This window comes from Cheilinus undulatus, linkage group 21 (assembly GCF_018320785.1).
Source record: "Cheilinus undulatus linkage group 21, ASM1832078v1, whole genome shotgun sequence".
Taxonomy (NCBI): Eukaryota; Metazoa; Chordata; class Actinopteri; order Labriformes; family Labridae; genus Cheilinus; species Cheilinus undulatus.
The window spans coordinates 38,435,820-38,455,591 of NC_054885.1; the positions used below are offsets into that span (position 1 = coordinate 38,435,820).

The 19,772-nt window shown below is 40.2% G+C and overlaps 2 protein-coding genes across 5 annotated transcripts in view; one reads left to right on the top strand and one right to left on the bottom strand.

Moving 5' to 3' along the window:
* Positions 1-204: 204 nt before the first annotated feature.
* Positions 205-9,971, bottom strand: asphd1 (aspartate beta-hydroxylase domain containing 1). Its single transcript, XM_041778310.1, has 6 exons — positions 9,890-9,971; positions 5,896-6,370; positions 5,564-5,770; positions 3,460-3,667; positions 936-1,049; positions 205-735 (listed from the first exon to the last, which is right to left on the bottom strand). The coding sequence occupies exons 2-6, from the start codon at positions 6,346-6,348 to the stop codon at positions 626-628; spliced, it is 1,092 nt and encodes a 363-aa protein (XP_041634244.1). The 5' UTR covers positions 6,349-6,370; positions 9,890-9,971; the 3' UTR covers positions 205-625.
* Positions 9,972-11,196: 1,225 nt separating this feature from the next.
* Positions 11,197-19,772, top strand: part of sez6l2 (seizure related 6 homolog (mouse)-like 2) — a 28,060-nt gene continuing 19,484 nt past the window's right edge. The window contains exons 1-4 of one of the 4 annotated variants that reach the window (XM_041777753.1): positions 11,197-11,322; positions 12,058-12,138; positions 14,116-14,244; positions 14,344-14,559. In XM_041777753.1, coding sequence (XP_041633687.1) covers positions 12,081-12,138; positions 14,116-14,244; positions 14,344-14,559 — 403 coding nt within the window. In that variant the 5' untranslated portion in view covers positions 11,197-11,322; positions 12,058-12,080. Of the gene's footprint in view, positions 11,323-11,489; positions 11,727-12,057; positions 12,139-14,115; positions 14,245-14,343; positions 14,560-19,772 lie in introns of those variants that run through there. The other 3 variants (XM_041777752.1, XM_041777751.1, XM_041777754.1) reach the window with 3 other exon arrangements.

Consider the following 19,772-nt stretch of genomic DNA (forward strand, 5'->3'; position numbering starts at 1 on the left):
TTCAAAAATAAACAAGGAAAAGTATTTCAATACATTTATTGATAGAAACATGTAGAGTAGATAGAGGGTACTTTTACAAAGATAATAACTAACCACAGTGTGCAGAGGTTTATTTAAGTTTGGCATCCACTTTAAGAACAAAAATAAATGACATTTTTCATAGATACAAGTGTAACTTTTTTCACAGTATTTTTGGTAAAGCTTTAGTTTATCTTTAAAATAAAACACCTCGGTGAGTCTCTTTCTCGTCTTCCTGAAAGTATCGGAGCACATGCAGGTCCTGTTTTCAGGACGGAGAGGTTTCACATGCAGAAGCATTCACTATCATAGTATAACATGAAGATTTACACCAGATCTGCTGTGATATTCATGTGCTTTCAAATGTCACTTTGTTATTTTGCAGCCAAATTACTATCGATACCACATCCTCACTAATGCATGTTTATGTGGCACTTCCTGGTGTTGACCATGGATCCGACGCATGTTCAGAGTGTGGCTGATGGCTTGTGTAATTCTTAGGTCACATTCACACAGTGTTTGACTGGAATGAGAAGCATGACCCACAACGAGCAGGGCTAAAGTAAGGCATCCCTGCAAGTTGTATTGTAGAAGAAGAGGAGCGAGTTCAGCAGTCGGGGCTGAACATGAAGTCCAGGGCTTGTCTCTCTGCAGCCGCCACGTTTGGATGCCAGAGATCCACGCTCAAAATGACCCGAGGTCCAGCATCAGAGGGCCCTGGGGAAGACATGAAAGATGCAACTGATCTCTTGTTTGCTCTCTGATTGGTCCACAAACAGAGACCCCCCTTTCAAGCCAACTGTGACTGGGCTACCATCTTTTACCTGGGCCAAGTCTTTTCAGTATGTTGTGATGTGATTGTGTGTGATTATCTGTCACAAATACAACATTAAGATAAAATGACACGTTTGACCAACCCTTGTGGGAAACAGTGTGAAGGAAGGAGTCATCGACCAGGAGGCAGTGTCCCTCTGACCAGCACTGCGGCTCTCCTCCAACCACCAGCTCACAGGAGGGCGGAGTCTGCAGACCTAAAAAAGAGCCAGAGTGTGTGTGTTCAGTTTGGCAACCAAATAGTGGGTTAAGAAGAGCGTGGGCTATATCCCTGAGTGTTTAAAACAGAGGATTAAAGCCAGATGGAGCCCTGCACAACTGGGCTAAATGTTAATTGGACCTTAACCATGACACACAAAACGCTGCACTAATAGTAATTACTGTTTTTACTTTTGGGTTTAATGAATCCTAATATTATTATGTAATATGCATATATGCTGTAATACAAACATCTGGCATTGGATTGTGGTGAATTTCATGAGGTCAGTCCATGAGTTTAATAATTAAAATGGTGAAATCAGGCTCTTATTATGGTCCCGTTTCATTTGAATGTAAGCCTTTAGGATTAAAATGTTAATCACAATTCTATTAAATTCAGGAATTAAAGTTTTATTTATTTTCATTACAATCACTGAATGTTATTTTGCCTCTTTATCAACCAGGAATCGATTCCTGCAACCACAAGGACTACAGCCTCATCTACAGGCACCTTAAAATCTGAATTTAAATGTGCAGTTAAAGGTTTGACAGAATTTTCATAAGAAATTGTCTATACTAATAAAAAACAATGTTATGCATATTTTTAACTTGAATTCTTGCATTACCACATATATTTTTCAGAACCAGAGAAAAGTCTATTCCATGTTTTGCCATGGCAGCCGACGTGACGAAAGATAGAACAGTTACTGTTCCTGTAGAAATGCTGGTTGTTATGTGTGCAACATTGTGGCCCCACTAGACCACTGATAATCAACTGGCGGCCCAGGAGCCATATCAGGACCCCAAAAGCTTCCTGTCCGGCCCCAGAAAGATCATTAAATTCAGAAAAGGAGGAAAAGAAGATGTTGTGGTTTTAAGAGTATCCTTTGCAGCTGTTAAATCCACCCCAAAACAATTAATATTGAAATAGTTTTAGAATGTCTTAACATTTGATAGGGTTAGGTAATTATTAGATATTTTAAAAAGGGTTCAGGTTGGCAGAAGTGCTGCAGAAATGACCAGCTAAAGTGGTGAAAAGGGGTTAAAGAGTAGCAAAAATGGGGGATAAGTGGCAAAAAGGGTTGTGGAGTGGCACAAAGGGACAAAAATTGGCAGAAAAAGTTTTAAAAAGATATTAAAATTAGGGGAAAAAATTGGTAAAAGAGGAAAAAAGGGGCAAGAAGTATCAAAAATTGGTCATAAATGACAAATAATAGTGCAAAAAAGTGATGAAAAAGGGTTAAAAAGCAGCAAAAATAGAAGAGTGGCAAAAATGGATAAGAGTGGCACAAAGGGGATAAATCATGTAGGAAAAGTGGGTCAAAAGGGGTTAAAATCTTGCAAAAAATGGTTTAAAGAGGCAAAAATGATCAAAAAGGAGTGTAAAGTGTCAAAAATGGGTTAATACTGGTGCTAAATCACAGTTGTGGAGGACCCATTCAACCTGCTGCATTATAGATAATAGGGATAGATCTCACTGGTAATGAGTAAAAATGTCCTACATTTTGAAAGAAAATACAAATATTACTATAATAATATTTCAATCAGACCAAAATATTTATTTAATTTTTGTGTATTTGAAAGTCTGTCCCCCAGAGTTTCTGTCGAGACTAAATCTGGCCCTTGTGCGGATGTACTTGATGACCCCAGCACTACAAATTTCCAGGTTACACCATGCTCTGCTCTGTCCATCTCTACAACTCACCTCTTATTTAAGATTAAGGACTCTGGTCAATAAATAACTGTACTCCAAAAGGTGTTTTTATAAGAAATAAACCACTGTTTTGTTTAATGGATGATTTTTTTAAATATACTGGGGTAGAAAAGCTGTTAAAAGTTGTCTTGTTAAAGTTTGGTAAATACAGCTTAAGGGGTATAGTTTTCGTGGAGATCTTCCATCCATTTCCTGCACCGGTGGTGGAGCCTATCCCAGCTGTTATTGGGTGACAGGGGGTACACCCTGGACTAATCAGCAGCCATTCACATTGCTGACGTACAGACGACAAGGCACACTCACACCTATAGCCAACTTAGAGTTAACCAAACGAGTATGTCTTTGGTGGTGGGAGGAAGATGGGATGCCTGCACAGGGAGCACAGGCGACTGCACACAGAGAGGCCCAGAAGTGAACCAGGAACCTTCTTGCTCTGAGGCAACAGCGCTAACCCGTGCACAACCATGAAGCCCTCGAACAGTCCTCTATTCAAAAGAAGACACTGGCCACAAAGGTGGGCCTCTTGGTGTCAGAATTTACATTCTGTGCTTTTAGGAGTGCAATTAATTGTGACTATTCAGCAGCTAGTAATGATTTTATGATTTAATATTTCAATTTTAAACTAGGCCATATTAAAACAACAGTAGTGTACTATGTGATGTAGAAATGTATTTATGTCATTTTTTTTTACCCACCTAGATGACATCGCAGTCGTGTGTTGGTGGGCCCGTAGGAGCTGCCCAGCGTAACCCCGGGTCCCAACAGCCAAAATCCAGCTGATCCCAACGAGTTGCTGCTTATAAACGTCCGCAGAGAGAGAAGTGTGCGGTACGTGCAGGGACAGGAGCGACAGTTACCCGCCACGCAGACGCCAGCACTGTAGAGAGGAAACACCGCCTGGCCCTGGCAGAGACCAGGAGCTGCAGTTAATGCATGACTCAGATAAGAGGCGCTTCCATCAGAAATTTGCATACACATCAGTGAATTACAAACACTCTGAATAAACATGGTTTTACAGATTTTTTTTTTTTTTTTTTTTGTCTTTTTGTTAGCTTAAGAGAGATTTTGACATCCTCAGTCTAGATTGATTAGGGTTCTGCATTTAAACAGAGCTACTCGCTAATAGATTACATTGCTGAACTCTAGAAATTAAATGTTCCTGTAAGTATTTGGAACATGAAACAGGCAAATAAAGAAATTCTAGTGTAATCTGAGCCAAATAGGATGAAGAATTTGTGATTACTAAATTGAGATCATATAAATTATCCTTAAAGGTCACATGTTATGCAAAATCCACTTTTTCAGGCTATCCTAACAAAAATATGTGCCCCTGGCCTGTCCACGATCGCCCCAAGAATCAGAACCCCCCCCCCCCCCTTCAGAAAATGTGTGCTGAAACAAGATGTTCTCAGATTTTCCCCTCATGATGTCATGTGGGGAGTTAGCCCCGTCCCCAGGTTCAGTTGGCCCTCCTCGCTTACAAGAAAGTTTTGTCCTCCCCTCCTGATCCGTAGCTGAGAGGAGGATCAGGAGAGCCACATCAAGTTTTTGAGGGGGGCAGAGTCAGGGGCAGAGTCAGACAGCTCATTAACGTTTAAAGCTACAGACACAGAAACAGCTCGTTCTGAGCAGGGCTGAAACAGAGGGGTTTTTAGACATGCACATAGCAAATTTTGCAGTGTTAAATCAACACTTAAAGAGTTAAATTTAACACTGTGTCCGAGTGTATTTGGTCTTAACCAGAATTGGTGTTAAATTAACTCTTTCCACAGTGTTAAAATTTCTGAGTAAAATTAACTCAAAATTGAGTAAAAAATTAACACTGGCTAACACTGTACAGTGTTAGTAGAACTTCACACTACATGTTAATCAACTCTGAGGAGTGTAAAAATTACTCCCAGTTGTATTGGTTATCTATTCTTCTGTAATAACAAATCAACTCTTTGTCAGTGGTAATTCAACACCCATAGTGTTAAATTTAACACCCATGCTGAGTTTATATAGTTCTCCAATAGTGATACATCGTAGCATTTATGTATGACTTTTCAACACATGAAGGTGTTTTTTAACACCTTAACAAGATCATTCTTTTCTGTCGTTTTTCAGCAGATTGATTAATAACTTAACCAATGAAGGCCTCAGTGTATGACCCAGGCAATTTAACAAGGCTGTCAGATACACGTGACCTACAGTAAGCTATGTATACTTACACTTTGCTCACTTATGCAGCCCCTGTTGCTTAACACATACACTACACTTGGCGGCCACAGGCAGGAAGTCTCTTACTCAGTACACAATTTCACTCATGGTGGAAAGTTTAAAAACTTAAAAATCTTAAACAATCTACCAGAAACATGAACAAAGGACTTCAAGCAATGATTACTGTACAACATGCATCATCTAAACATATCCAAACACAATTTAAAACATCTAAAACACATATAAACATTCTGCATAAGGGCATCATGGGAAAATTATTCAAATTTTGAGATGAAAGCAGGCAGAGCTTATATCAATTGACTCTCTACAGTGTTGATGGGATCAACACTGTCAAACAACTCCAACACTGAAGACCACTTAACTCGGGGTGGAGTTAAAATTACACTTAGGGAGTTAAATCAACCTAACTCTGAGAAATTAACACTCCAGTTTTTACTGTGCACAAATCAAACACTGGAGAGTTTTTCATCAAGAAACTTCACAGAAATGTTTTTGGGACCTCTGAGACCAATATCAGCTTGTCTTGAAAAGGTCAAATATGTGACCTTTAAAGTTTGCCTCAAAGGTTGTCTTGTGTACCTTTGGTCCCAGACAGGTCCAGCCTTGTTTTGGATCTATTCCTCGCTGATAAACGGCTTTAAATTCAGCCAAGATCATTGAGTAGTTAGCTTCTAAGACCTCAATGTCATGTCGATGAGCATCCCGTGGGAAGAAAGGAACACTTGGGACATCTGGGAGGAAGAAGAGATGAGGCTTCTGTATAGTAGAGTGATCATTCAGTCTGACCTGGAATGAGAAAAATGAGAAAGATTATAATCTCCCTGCCATCATGAGTCAATAAAAGTTTTAGTTAACAACTTAAACAGGCTTTACTTTGGAAAGCAGACTCCATTCAAGCCTTGATGAAATACCTGCTCTCGGAGACCCTTATGAATGCGGCCCATGCCCACCCAACTGTAGCGCTTGGCGTACTCCTGCAGAGCTGCATACAGTTTCTTGGCTTCTGCAGAGGCCCGAGCTGGGAACAAGCCATGACTCAGCACTGGGGTGAGATAGCCCTGTCCCTGCTCCTCATCCTCCTCTGTTTCCATGGAAATAAAAGGGGTAATTTGATCACTTCTCGACAGCTTGGATCGAGCATTACACTTCGTTCCAGCACAGCTACCTCCACGGGACATCATGGACCGCCTGCAGACTGACTTGAGCTTTCCAGCGTGTGTGTGGCCCGGGATCGGTAGGTCGGAGCCCATCCGGTAACAGTGCCACAGAAAAAGCAGCAGCAGGGTCCAGAGGAGGCCGCTTAGTGAGTGGACACCCAGCTCTACATATGGAGGCAGGGGCAGTGTGTTCATTGACCAGTGCATGCTTTAGTGAGACGATGAAATGCTGAAATAGAAACACAATAACAGGCTGTGTTTAGTATTGTGAAATAATCCTGGATTATGTGTTGTTTCAGTAAATCAGACCAATGTTTTTGGCGTTTTCAGATGTCTTTTGGCCTTTCAGAGCTTCATAGATCACAGTGAAGGATGGAGACGCTGTTTTTGCTGATAAACACAACCTTGCTGCTATGATGCACTGGACTACTTTCAAACAGCCGACTCATTTATTTTCTTCACTTTAATCTCCGTGAGCTTCACAAAGCTGAGGAAAATCCCAGCATGCACTTGGATGACATTAGTGAAACATTAAAGGCAGGTTATCACAGATCCACTGAGTCATTTGTTTAGTTGCTGCTGACTTCCTTCATGGTGTTATGTAAGTCATGATCCCTTGGTAAACTGGCTGTGGATGGAGCGAGTAATTTCTCAGTAGGCTAAACACTGCAGGGAACTTTTTCTACTCTCTGCATCCAAGGCTTTAATCTGCTGCAAATTGTTCCACAAAGTTCTCCTAATTTAGGGTTTTTAATCTGACATGCTAAATAGACTGTTTTAACATCCATGGCATCATGGGAAATATTTCAAATCTATCTTGGAAACACCCAAAAGACAATCTCTCTGACTCTCCACTGTAATTTTGGCAGCTATTTTAAATGAAGTCTTCATCTTAAGTTTAAAATGTTCACTAGTTTCTGTCACATTTGAGTTGTTTTCACTCTGAACATTTTTAATCCAGTTTTACTCAACAAAAATTAAAGGACATATAAGTCAAGTTTGTATGGGTAGTCAGTAAAGAGTCTATGCATTTAAATCTTTACTTCTACAAAAACAATTACAACCCTATTTCCAAAAATGCTGGGGCACCATGTAAATAGAAACAGGATGCAGTGATTTGCAAATTTCATAAACCCATATTTTATTCATAAGAACAAAAACAACATATTAGATGTTGAAACAGATATCCTATTATTTCATGAAATATTAGCTAATTTTTTAACTGAGGGCGGCAAAACATCTCAAAAGAGTAGGGACAGAGCTACAAGAGGCTGGAAAAGTAAGTGGTGCCACTGTGAAAAACAGCATTTTGAAACAAATTAGGTTATTTGTAACCTTGCAAAGCAGATGGATACGCCTGTTTCCTTGTTTCTCACTGGTGAATCCATCTTGCAAAGCTCCTGTCTGAACTGTTTGGGCCTGGTTAAAAAGTGCCAGGAACAATCAGGGACGAGGGGCAGTACTTTCAGGCACGGCAGAGTCATGACGTAAGCAAGCAGCATCAAGAGGCCAGTGCTGTTATAGGCGGAGGAGCTTAGCGTGGATCTTGACAACATTTCTTTGTTTAAAGAAGAACAAAAAAAGGCAATGAATTGTTTTCTTTTCAAAAACCACAAAAGTCATGTACTGACATGTCTACAGTCACCATGGTTTGCATTATTCCTTGGTAGCTGCACATGCACACCTCGGTTGTGGCCACATCATGTGTTTTGTTGATCTGATTGGCCCGTAAAGATGAGACAGACAGAACATTCATCCAATCACACTCCGAGTTTTTTTCAAAGCCTCTGCCCTTTCCCAAATGCTTAGTATTGAAGATTTTCCAGAAGGATGTGTGAAACAAATCCATCTGGCGTGTCAGGTTAGGTTATTTGGCAACAGGTCAGTAACATGAGGGGGTTTAAAAGGAGAGAGAAGGAATGCAAAGGCTCTCAGAAGTAAAGATGAAGTTCACCAATCTGCAAAAAATAGTGTCTAAGAAATATGGAACAATTTCAGGAAAAAATGTTCCTCAATGTAAAACCGTGAAGACATCGAATATCCCACCATGTTCAGTCCATAACATCATCAAAAGATTCAGAGAATCTGGAGAAATTTCTGTGAGCAAGGGACAAGGCTGAAGGTCAAAAGTGGATGCTCGTGATCCTGGGGCTCTCAGGGGCCACTGCATTAAAAACAGGCATGTCTCTGTACCGGAAATCACTGCATGAGCTCAGGAACACTTCCAGAAACACAGTTCCCTGTTCCATCCACAAATGACAGTTAAAGCTGGATCATGGAAAGAAGAAGCCATATGTGAACAGAATCCAGAAGCCCTGTCATCTTCTCTAGGCCAAAGCTCAGTTAAAATGGAAAATTGTTAGGTGGTATGGCGTTGCATTAGTGCCTATGGCATGGGCAGCTCTAACATCAATGCTGAAAAGTACATAAGAGGTTTTAGAGCAACATATCCTCCCATACAGAAGGGAAGGCCTTGACTATTCCAGAAAGACAATGCTAAACCACATGCCACATATGTCACAACAGCATGGCTTCACAGTAGAAGAGTTCGGGTCCTGGACAGGCCCGTCTGCAGTCCAGACCATTTAAGAACAGAAAACATCTGGAGCATCATAAGATGAAAAATCTGTCAAAGAAGACCCAGGGATGTTAAGCATCTACAAGTATGGGACAACATTCCTCTCCCAAAACATCAGCAACTGGTCTCCTCACTTCCCAGATGTTTCCAGATGGTTGTTATAAGAAGGGATGTTACACAGTGGTAAACATGGCCCCGTCCCTACTTTTTTGGGATGTGTTGCTGTCATCAAATTCAAAATGAGCTAATATTTTTCATGAAATGGTGAAATGTCTCAGTTCCAACATCTGATATGTTGTCTATGTTTTATTATGAATAAAGTATGGCTTTAAAAGATTCTGCAAATCATTGTGTTCTATTCTTTGTATTTAACATGGCGCCCCAGCTTTTTTTGGAATAAGGGTTGTACAATGTAAGGCATATAATGAGTGACTAATGAGAGAGTAATCATTAAGAAATGATTCAGTGGTGGGTTATTGATCAAATGTAAGTTATCAGTTACCTTAAAAGTGATGTGGAGTTCCTCTCTATCTACCTGTTAACTATCATAAACACAAGGAAGGTCTTGTGTTTTTTCTCTAGTAACTTACAACATTTTCAGCATTTTATTTAATAGTTTTTATCAAAAAAGAAATCATAAGGAACCCAATAAATTCAATGGGGAGTGGCTCTTTATATACATGTTAGCTAATATTTTAATTATTACCTATGAACAATTCCTATTTATATGCAACTTAATGTGAAATTTAAACGTATTTATATTTGTACTACAGGCATAAAACATGCGTGCACGTCTCTTCGCTTACGTGCATGTGCGCGCGTGCGGATGCGTTGATGTGGGAGGGCTCTTCCCTAACAGGCGTTTCTTTTAGTGGTCGCCATCAATCGCATGCAGCCTGATAACCCTACGGTCTGAACCGTCTTCTCAGAGACAGGAGTCACCGTAACCGTGGACTGTGGATGTGTTCGTTTTTCTAAGCAGTCATGCTGTGTCCGCTTTGCAGCAGTCTCCACAGCTCAGCTCAGACATGTTTAATGTCCGCATCCAGTCAAAGCACAAACACCCCGCACCATAGGAAAACATGGCGGTAAAAGAAGTCCGCCATGCATTTATTTAAGCACATGCAGGCTATTGAAGACACGCAGCGTGCCTCAGCTCGGTCTGTTTACCTGATGGACCGTGCAGGCTGTTCGGACTCTCCAGCACCGTGTCGGTGGACAGCTCCTCCAGCGCCCACTCACTCAATGTGAATCTCTCCGCGAGTCCCTGCTGTTCTCACATGTGGCCGCTAGAGGGAGCCAGGAGCTTGAATATAAGTGATGGGAAGCTCAGCTCCTTTAAGTGATCCGGATCATTTGGCTCTGCCCATCGATATGAGCCTGCTGATTTTATTTTAAATAATCCGGATCATTTGGCTCTGTTCACAAATAAGAGACATTTCCTTGTCCGATAAAAGAGTAAAAAAATAAATAATCTAGATAAGAAGACAAAATCAATTTACTTGATCTAAGTCTTTGTCTAGTCCAGCATTGACCAAACATAAGTATGCTGCAGCCCAGTTTGAGACCTGAAAATCTTTTGAGGCCCACCAAAAAACCCTTGTTCAACCTTCTCATTATAATATTTAAATATATAATTTTTTTTCCTAATACTTATCTCTGTAAATATACCTTGTGGCCCAGCAAACTCTAAGCATTAATGTCTCCAAAGACACTGATAAATGCTTAAAATCAGGAAGTGAGCAGCATAATAGAATGTTCAACAGCGTGTCACCAGTTAATCCAAAACCAGTTCAGCTGTAACACCAGTTCCATACATGAGAAAAAATAAAGATAAAAATAGAAACAAAGACATGAGTGTAAATTTCTGGCTGTTTTGTTACATCTGAGACTTTAGGTGATAACATGTGAGCATTTGAAAGTATTTTACAATTGTTTAAAGCATGATTTAATTTTTTTTTTTTATTCCTTTGATTTTCAGTAATTATAAACAGTCCACCTACAGACCCCAACCCACACTTCGAAGCATAGTTGAGGCTTCCTCTTGGGAAAAAAACACAACATTTTTAGTCACAATTTTAGATGATAAAATTAACACTGCAACCCAACTATGGGCCCAAATGGCCCACAGTTGGGTTGCCCCTCTGATATTTGCCCAAATTCCAGTCCATCCCTGACTTTATATGTCTGCTGCAATATTTGTGAGTTGTTTGAGTAAAGGATGTCTGTTTGCTTGCTCTCACTGGCTATAGTGCATCCCTGATCTGGAATCATAATTCTTGATCATGTTTGATTTTAATGATTTTTATGTATGATATTTCTGATTCAATGCTCCACATGTCCAGAAGCAGTAAAATAATAATATTGATCATTTAATCTAATTTTAGGATCAGCCTGAAAGAATCGACTCTTTGTGCCCGATCGTCCACGAACAACTCATCACTATTCAACACAAATGCCCTCACATCATAGCCGAATGCGTCAACCACACGGTAACCAGCCAGGGGCATCTCACCAGCACAATCCCCGCCGTGTTCCCGGGGCCGAAAGCAACAGGATACCGACTGAGTACCGGAGCTCAGGACGCAGCCTGGACAGTAAAGGTAAGAAGCACACACCTTTGCTCGGTGCTGAATGCTTGTCGGTGTCACGGTTGTGATGACTGATGCCAAAATTCGTCCTCCGCACAAAGAGGGCCGGGGGAGGTGCGAGTGATGCTGCCTGCTTTAGCCTCATCATTTTGTCATTTTGTCACACAGCAGCCTGAGCATTTCTCCGAGGAAACGCCTCGACTGAGCATGGAGGGTCTTTTTGACATTTCACCATGAGCAGGCTGACAAAAGAAGAAGGCTCGGAGTCTACCTGCGCCTCGTTTTTGTTCAGATTTGGATTAGCGCATTTTCAGGCATGTTGTTGCAGATTTGGGGGAAAGAGCCTGAATTTTAACCTCACACCGTATGCGCCGGCTACCTGCTCCTCATTCCTTTACCTGCAAAAATGACTGCATGTAAATGTCCTTTAGCTAAATATAAAATAAATGCATATTTTATAGACTGGTGCAGCTGAGCCTCTATGTCTTCACATTATCGCATCGCAGTGAAGCTCTAATCCGAGTCATTGAGGCCTGTGTGATGTAAACAGATGCTGAAGTGCGAGAGAATCCTAAATGATCTGACTAATCAGTGCTGTGTGTGTCCTCTACAGCTAATATGTTTTATTCCTGTCTGCTACAGTGAAATAATGTGCATCAGAGAAGGCTTTAAGATACAGTGATTGCTCTCTTTTTTCCTGTTACATAATAAACTTATGATCATATCTGCTCACTTTAACCTTCTCAGGTCATTCAGTTTCATCCAAAGCCATGGGGTTCACACGCCTCTCTCTGATGCTGTTGGTCTCTATCATCCCCCTTGTTTCAGGTAAATGGATGTAAAGGTGTTTGTGTATGTTCTCTGGTGTATTTACTGCTCCAATACCAGCGGTGGACAGATTCAAAGTCAGTATAATCAAGTGACATTCTTGAGTACATTTTAAGGCCTCTTTACTAGAGTACTGGTTTTGAGTGAGCCTTTTAACCTTCACTTAAGGCTGGCCCATTTAAAGAAAATACATTTGTTTTCCTGTGAAAATTACAATTAAAAAACACGTCAAGAAAAGATATTACTCAAAATAGAACATAATTGCTCTTGTTTTGCTGGGGATGCAGGATGTTGTATTTTTGCACATATCTATTATGCTAGTATTTACAAGTTTATTTTGGCTGATACCTCTACGGATAAATATAATAGTGTTCAGGCAAAAAATTTCCTAAAAAGAAATTTAAATGTGAAAAGAGAATCAGGGACCCTGAAGACGTTTACATCTGGCATAGAACAATATTTACAGCTAGTATTTTCAGCCAAAATAGACTGACATTTACAGCCAGTTTAGAACAATTTCACAGCTGACATAGGACAGAAACTACATCCTATGTACTGTAGACAACATTTACGGCCAATAAAGGACAAAATTTACAGCTGATATAGACTGATATTTACAGCTGATATTGGCTGATCTTCACATTAGATATAGGCTGATATTTACATCTGACAAAGACTGATATTTACAGCTGATATAGGCGATGTTTACCGCTAATATAAGCTGAAATTTACAGCTGATATAGGCTGATATTTACAGCTAATATAGGCTGAAATTTACAGCTGATATAGGCTGATATTTACATCTGACAAAGACTGATATTTACAGCTGATATAGGCGATGTTTACCGCTAATATAAGCTGAAATTTACAGCTGATATAGGCTGATATTTACAGCTAATATAGGCTGAAATTTACAGCTGATATAGGCTGATATTTACAGCTAATATAGGCTGATATTTACAGCTGATATAGGCTAATATTGACAGTTGATATAGGAGATGTTTACAGCTGACATACACTGATATTTACATCTGATATAGGTTGATATTTACAGCTAATATAGGTTGATATTTACAGCTGATATAGACTGATATTTACAGCTAATATAGGTTGATATTTACAGCTGATATAGGCTTATGATTACAGCTGATATAGGCTAATATTAACAGTTGATATAGGCTGATATTTACAGCTGATATAGGCTTATGATTACAGCTGATATAGGCTAATATTAACAGTTGATATAGGCTGATATTTACAGCTAATATAGGCTGATATTTACAGCTGACATACACTGATATTTACATCTGATATAGGTTGATATTTACAGCTAATATAGGTTGATATTTACAGCTGATATAGACTGATATTTACAGCTGATATAGACTGATATTTACCGCTAATATAGGCTGATATTTACAGCTGATATAGGCTTATGATTACAGCTGATATAGGCTAATATTAACAGTTGATATAGGCTGATATTTTATAGCTGATATAGGCTGATATTTACAGCTGATATAGGCTGATATTTACAGCTGATATAGGCTGATATTTACAGCTGATATAAGATGATTTTTACAGCTGATATAGGCTGATATTTACAGCTGATATAGACTGATATTTACAGCTGATATAGGCTAATATTGACAGCTGATATAAGCTGATATTTACAGCTGATATAGGCTGATATTTACAGCTGATTTAGGCTGATATTTACAGCTGATATAAGCTGATATTTACAGCTGATATAGGCTGATATTTACAGCTGAATCTTGGTGTTCCTAAGAATTAAAAACATGTATATCAGTGTGGGCTAAAATTAGTGTTGAAATATTTATGTATCAGATAGATATCAGCAAGAATTTCAACACTATGCATCCCTAATGCTTCTAAATCTGAATTAAGATGAGAAAATGTAAACTAGTTTTTCTTTTAGTTTGTGTTAAAAATAATAATAAGTCATGGTCCTGTCAGGTATGAGCTTTATGACTCCCGAGCCTGATTCAGCACCAACATCAACCCCAGACTCGTACCCTCTGGGTGACCTGATCCACGCCGCCCTGCAGAGTAAGGAGTACTTAGGAGAGTCTTCTGCAGGCACAGGTACACTAGCACAGGCTTTTTAGGTTACATAATGCAGTCACAAGACAACATGGCTCCTTGGCGATGTCATACGTTGAATTAAACCTTTCAACTTTGCAGGTACCACCACAAACCCGACGCAGGCCGTGCCTGGGCTTGGGCAGACCGAGTCCACTGCAACAGTCATATCACCAGGGCTGCTCACCACAGCTTTAAGCTCTTCTTCTGCTGCAGGACAGGCAGGATCCAGGAATCCCACTTCTTCCCTTCCTGTAGAGGAGGAGACAACCACCACTCTGATCACCACCACCACCATAACCACCATGCACATGCCAGGTACCCACACGCCACCACTTGGCCTTCCATGAATCTCAGTTGTTTTTGATGCTGTTGTTGCAGCCGTGTATGTTCTCTCTCTCTCGTGTTCTGTCGTGAACCAGGAACTTAAAGGGTCATTCCATTTCACAGGGGAAGATTTCAACACTACACCTTGTAGCTCTGTTTCAAGGGCCAATAGGGCACTTGAAATTAAGGGTAACAGTCAGAAATCGCACCGATTCTTTCTACCCCCAAATGGCACAACAATTCCCTTTAAAGTCACTTTGGTTTTTGATGCACCGTCATTAATTTGTCCTCCTTGCCTCACTGTGATAAAGAGTAACATGGAGATCTGACTGACAAGGAAGAGTGAAGCATGTTGTAGTAAAATATTCATCAAGATACATCAACAGGCAACTGTACAACGTGAGCAGCTCTGAAGAAAAACATCAATAGTACAGTACTATCTATGTACTTTATGTTTTTGTTATATAACCAGTCCTCAGTGACTTAAGGATCTTTTTTAGCCTAGTAGAGTCAACATAGCCTGCGCTGTATAAATATAGCCATCTGCTAATAATAAAGCTGTTTGTAATGTAAAGTGACTTCCATGCAGTATTCAGCATTAATCTGAGATGATTTCGATGTCGCGCTATAAGTTAAAAAGCAGACGTTTTGTGTTTGTTTCTGACATTAGTTTGAGAAAAAAACATAAGATTTATCCATCCTTGTATTTGGAGCCATGCTTGAAAAAGAGGGGGCAATATGTTTAATATAGGATCTTAAAACAGTGAGGATGTAAACTTCTCTTTTCTCTTAAAACTGTCTGTGAAAACATTAGATCTCCATAACCTCATCCACCAAGTATCGCGATTTTTTTCAAATTAATTGCTAATATGAGCTAAAGTCTATGATAATGGAAAAATAAAATCAATTGTTTGGACAATTGTTTTTTCAGTGACGTCAGCAGAGGTGACGGTCATTGAGCAGGAGAAAGTTAGTACAACAAACATGGCAGCTCCAGGGGAAGGACATTAGGAATGCAATCAGGGCATGAACAACATGGACATGACACATGAGGTTTGCAAAAAGTGCTATATGAAAATAAAATACTGCAGAAATACGCCAAACATGACCGCAACACTAATGCTAAATCATCTAAACGGTTGGAAAAAATGGTATAGATCGCAACATATGGCAATATATGGCATCGCGATACTCACTGTATCCCAAAATGTTTAAAATCGCAATAATAACGAATCGTGATCAAAGTATCGTGATAGTATCGTATCGTGGGGCCATTAGTGATCCCCCCCCCCCAGGCTGCATGGGGTTAGTGCTGTTGCCTCACAGCAAGACGGTCCCTGGTTTGCCTCTCTCAGGGCCTTTCTGTACAGAGTTTGCATGTTCTCCCCGTTCACATGTGGGTACTCTGGCTTCCTCCCACCAACAAAGACATGCTCGTTAGGTTAATTGGTGACTCTAAAATTGGCCGTAGGTGTGAATGTGACTGGTTGTCTGTCTCTATATGTCAGCCCTGGGATTGACTGGCGACCAGTCCAGGGTGTACCACGCCTCTTGCCCAATTACAGCTGGGATACACTCCAGCCCCCCCGCGACCCCCAACAGGATAAGCGGTATAAAAAATGGATGGATGGATGGATTGGCATATTTACTTGAGCCCCACCCTGATTAAGCCTCCTCTCTGAATGAAGGAAACCCAAAGAAAACAACCACATCCTTGGTATGCACAATGGTACCACATATTGATTAAAAAGCAGCTGTGGGCCTCAGACTGATTTAACTCCTGGTAATGGCTTAATAATAGCCAAAGTAATATTTACCAACATCATTTATCACTTTATTTTAGTGACACGTTAAGTAGCAGTGTGGATTTTTTGTAACCTTGCAAAGCAGATGGATTCGCCAATTTCTGTGTTTCTTACTGGCAAATCCATCTTGCAAAGCTCTCGTCTGAACCGTTTGGGCCCAGTTAGAAAGTGACAGGACCATTCAGGTTCTGGGGGCGGTACTTGCATGGTGGAGTCATGATGTAAGCATGCAGCAACAAGAGGCCAGTGCAAGTATGGCAGAAGAGATTAGCATGGATGCTGCTAAAGTAAGTTTTATCAGAACTTTGCAACATTTCTTTGTTAACAAAAGAACAAAGAACAGCAGTGAGGTGCTTTCTTTTCAAAAATGACAACAGTCTACAGTCGCCATGGTCCGCGTTATGCCGTCTTTTATGGAGTTTACTCCTTCGGTAGGGGTGCAGGTCGTTTGCAGCCATGTCATGTGTTTTGTTGCTCTGATTGGCCCGTAAAGATGTGACACTCACCCTCCAAGGTTTTTTTGTTTGTTTGTTTCACACATCCATATGGCGTGCCAGGTTAGACTTTTTCTACATCACTGTGGCTGCAGGGAGATGCTGATGGGGCTTAACCAAAGTACGTTGAAAGAGACAGCAAATTATGCTTTTGATGTGATTTTAATTTAAAAAAAAAACATGCATCAACTATGGGCCTTGATTGCATTAATGCATTAACGCTGACAATCCTACTTTAAAGCCAACATGAGCCATTAGTTTCAGCTATCTATATGTTAGGCTTGCAACATGTAACAGGACATAAATGGGTCTAATGGCTAAACTACGGCTGCAAATGAAGGCTTTCAAATGGTGGTGTGGGCTGCATCTCCAGCTGAGGAAACACCACCCCCCCCCCCCCCCAAGCCAAAAATAAACTGTATGTAATACATATTCTGTTGTTGGTTAAAGAGGGCAGGGAGGAACTAAACATTTTGAACAACAGGAATGAGAAAGCAGGAGAGGGAGAGGCAGAAAAGCAAACTATAACCAGAGAAGCTTACTGCTAAGCTAAGCTGAACAGCAGTTAAAAAGACAAATTTAGCAGAAATGGCACTAAAGAGCACAAGTGCTTGATGATAACTCTCATACTTCTACAGCAATCAAATAAAAGCAGCGATCACAAATAAAGGAAAATGAACAATTTAGCGGTAGCTCAGACACAGAAGTTCTGCAATACACCTGCTGTGCCAGGCGTCTGTCTTGATCAGCTATCACTCATGAGATATCTAGCCAATCAGATAGTGTTGTAGACAAGTGAGAGTGTGGAGAGTACAAACAGAGTTAGGGCTTGCAGAGCCAAAGTACTGGCCATTGTAATTATTTAACTGAATCAGAAATCAGTCAAGAGAAGCTCTGACACAAACAACCTGCAAAATGCTGAATATCAGCCTGAATATTCTGATCATCAGAGGACTGCTGATAAGTAATAGCGAGGGCATTAAGAGATGCTCAAGTTGGGAATAACAAGCAGAAATGTTTTTCAAACTCTCAGAGACAGTGAGTTAGTTAAAATCGAGCCGTCTGCCTCGTTAATTTCTGTTAGATGAAAGTTATAGTTTGGTCGAGTAAAAAAAAAAAAAATTTGTTATCTATCAAACAAAGCAGATTTAATGAGTGAGCATATAAAAAATCATTAACTGAACTGAAAGCAACAATATGCATCCATAAATACCAATATTAACATTTTTTTGTCGTGATGTTAAAGGAGGATGGATTCATCGGACACGTCAGTCAGTGAACAATGCTGTCATGAGCAGAATACTAATAGGGAGTCCTGAAGGACAAAATGCCATCCTGCATGAATGACTGAGAGGCACCAACATGAGACAACATTTGAGCCACGGTGATGCTCTCACTGCAGGGAACGAGGGCTGATACTCATTCTGATCATTAAAGAGCACATTTGAGGAGATGTGATGAGCAGGCGGCTGATTTTATACCATATGTGGGAAGAGTGGAGGAGTAATCAAGAGAATCTTTATGCTCTTTTTTAGTTTTTCTTTATATATTTCTAGAAGACATTTTTAAATGTATCTTAAAGGATATGCTATTTCAGGGCTGTCAAATTATGACATTTTTTAATCACAATTAATTTCAGAACTTCCATAGTGATTAATCTCCTATTTTTTGCCACGTTTATGGAATTTCACTATTTTGCATTTAAAACTGTTCTTGTTTTGTTTTTGATTTTTGCACTTTCTTATTCTAAGGGGGGATTAACCTCCTGTTTGGATACAGACCTGATTTTATAGGTAGACCAACGATCAAAGAAGGAAATATGGGAGCAGTAAAAAGGTAAATATTTGACAACACAATGTGGAGATGACCTCTGAATTGTCCACAGAGCTGTCTGTGAGGTTTTCAAAGTAAAATGAGACATTAAGCAGAAGAGGCAGATTTATTTCACTGCTGTATTAATTTAGCCAAAGTGCACTGAAATGGGAAATAAAGCACACATTTATCACTATTTAAAAAAAAATTCTGTGTACCAGTGGATTTGATTGTGTTACAATTCATGCTTAATGCTGAAAGCCCTAGTCACACTTTATTGCCAAAAGTATTCCCTCACCCATCCAAATACAGTGGTGTGAAAAAGTATTTGCCCCCTTTCTGATTCCTGAGTTTTTTTGCATATTTATCACACTTAAATGTTTCAGATGATCAAACCAATTTTTACATTTCACAAAGACAACCCAAGTAAATAGAAAATGCAGTGTTTGAATGATTATCTAATTTTTTTAAGGGGGGGGGGGGGTCCAAACCTGTCTGGCCCTGTGTGAAAAAGTAATTGCCCCCTGAGCCTAACGATTTGTTGTTCCACCCTTGGCAGCAATAACTGAAATCAAGTGTTTGCGATAACGGGTGATGAGTGTTTCTCATCACTGTGGAGGAATTTTGACCCACTCTTCTTCACAGAATTGCTTTAACTCAGCCATACTGGAGGGTTTTACGGCATGAACTGCCGTTTAAGGTCACACCACAGCATCTCAGTTGGATTTATGTCCGGACCCTGACTGGGCCACTCCAAAACCTTAATTTAGTTTTTCTTGAGCCATTGAGAGGTGGACTTGCAGGTGTATTTCGGGTCGTCGTCCTGCTGCATAACCCAAGAGCACTTGAGCTTGAGGGCACATACTGATGGCCGGACGTTGGCCTTCAGGATTTTCTGGTAGACAGCAGAATTCATTGTCCCATCAATCACAGCAAGTGGTCCAGGTCCTGAAGCAGCAAAGCAGCCCCAGACCATCACACTGGCACCACCATGTTTGACTGTTGGAACGATGTTATTTTTATTAAATGCTGTGTTATTTTTACGCCCGATGTAACGGGACTCAAACCTTCCAAAAAGTTCAACTCTTGTCTC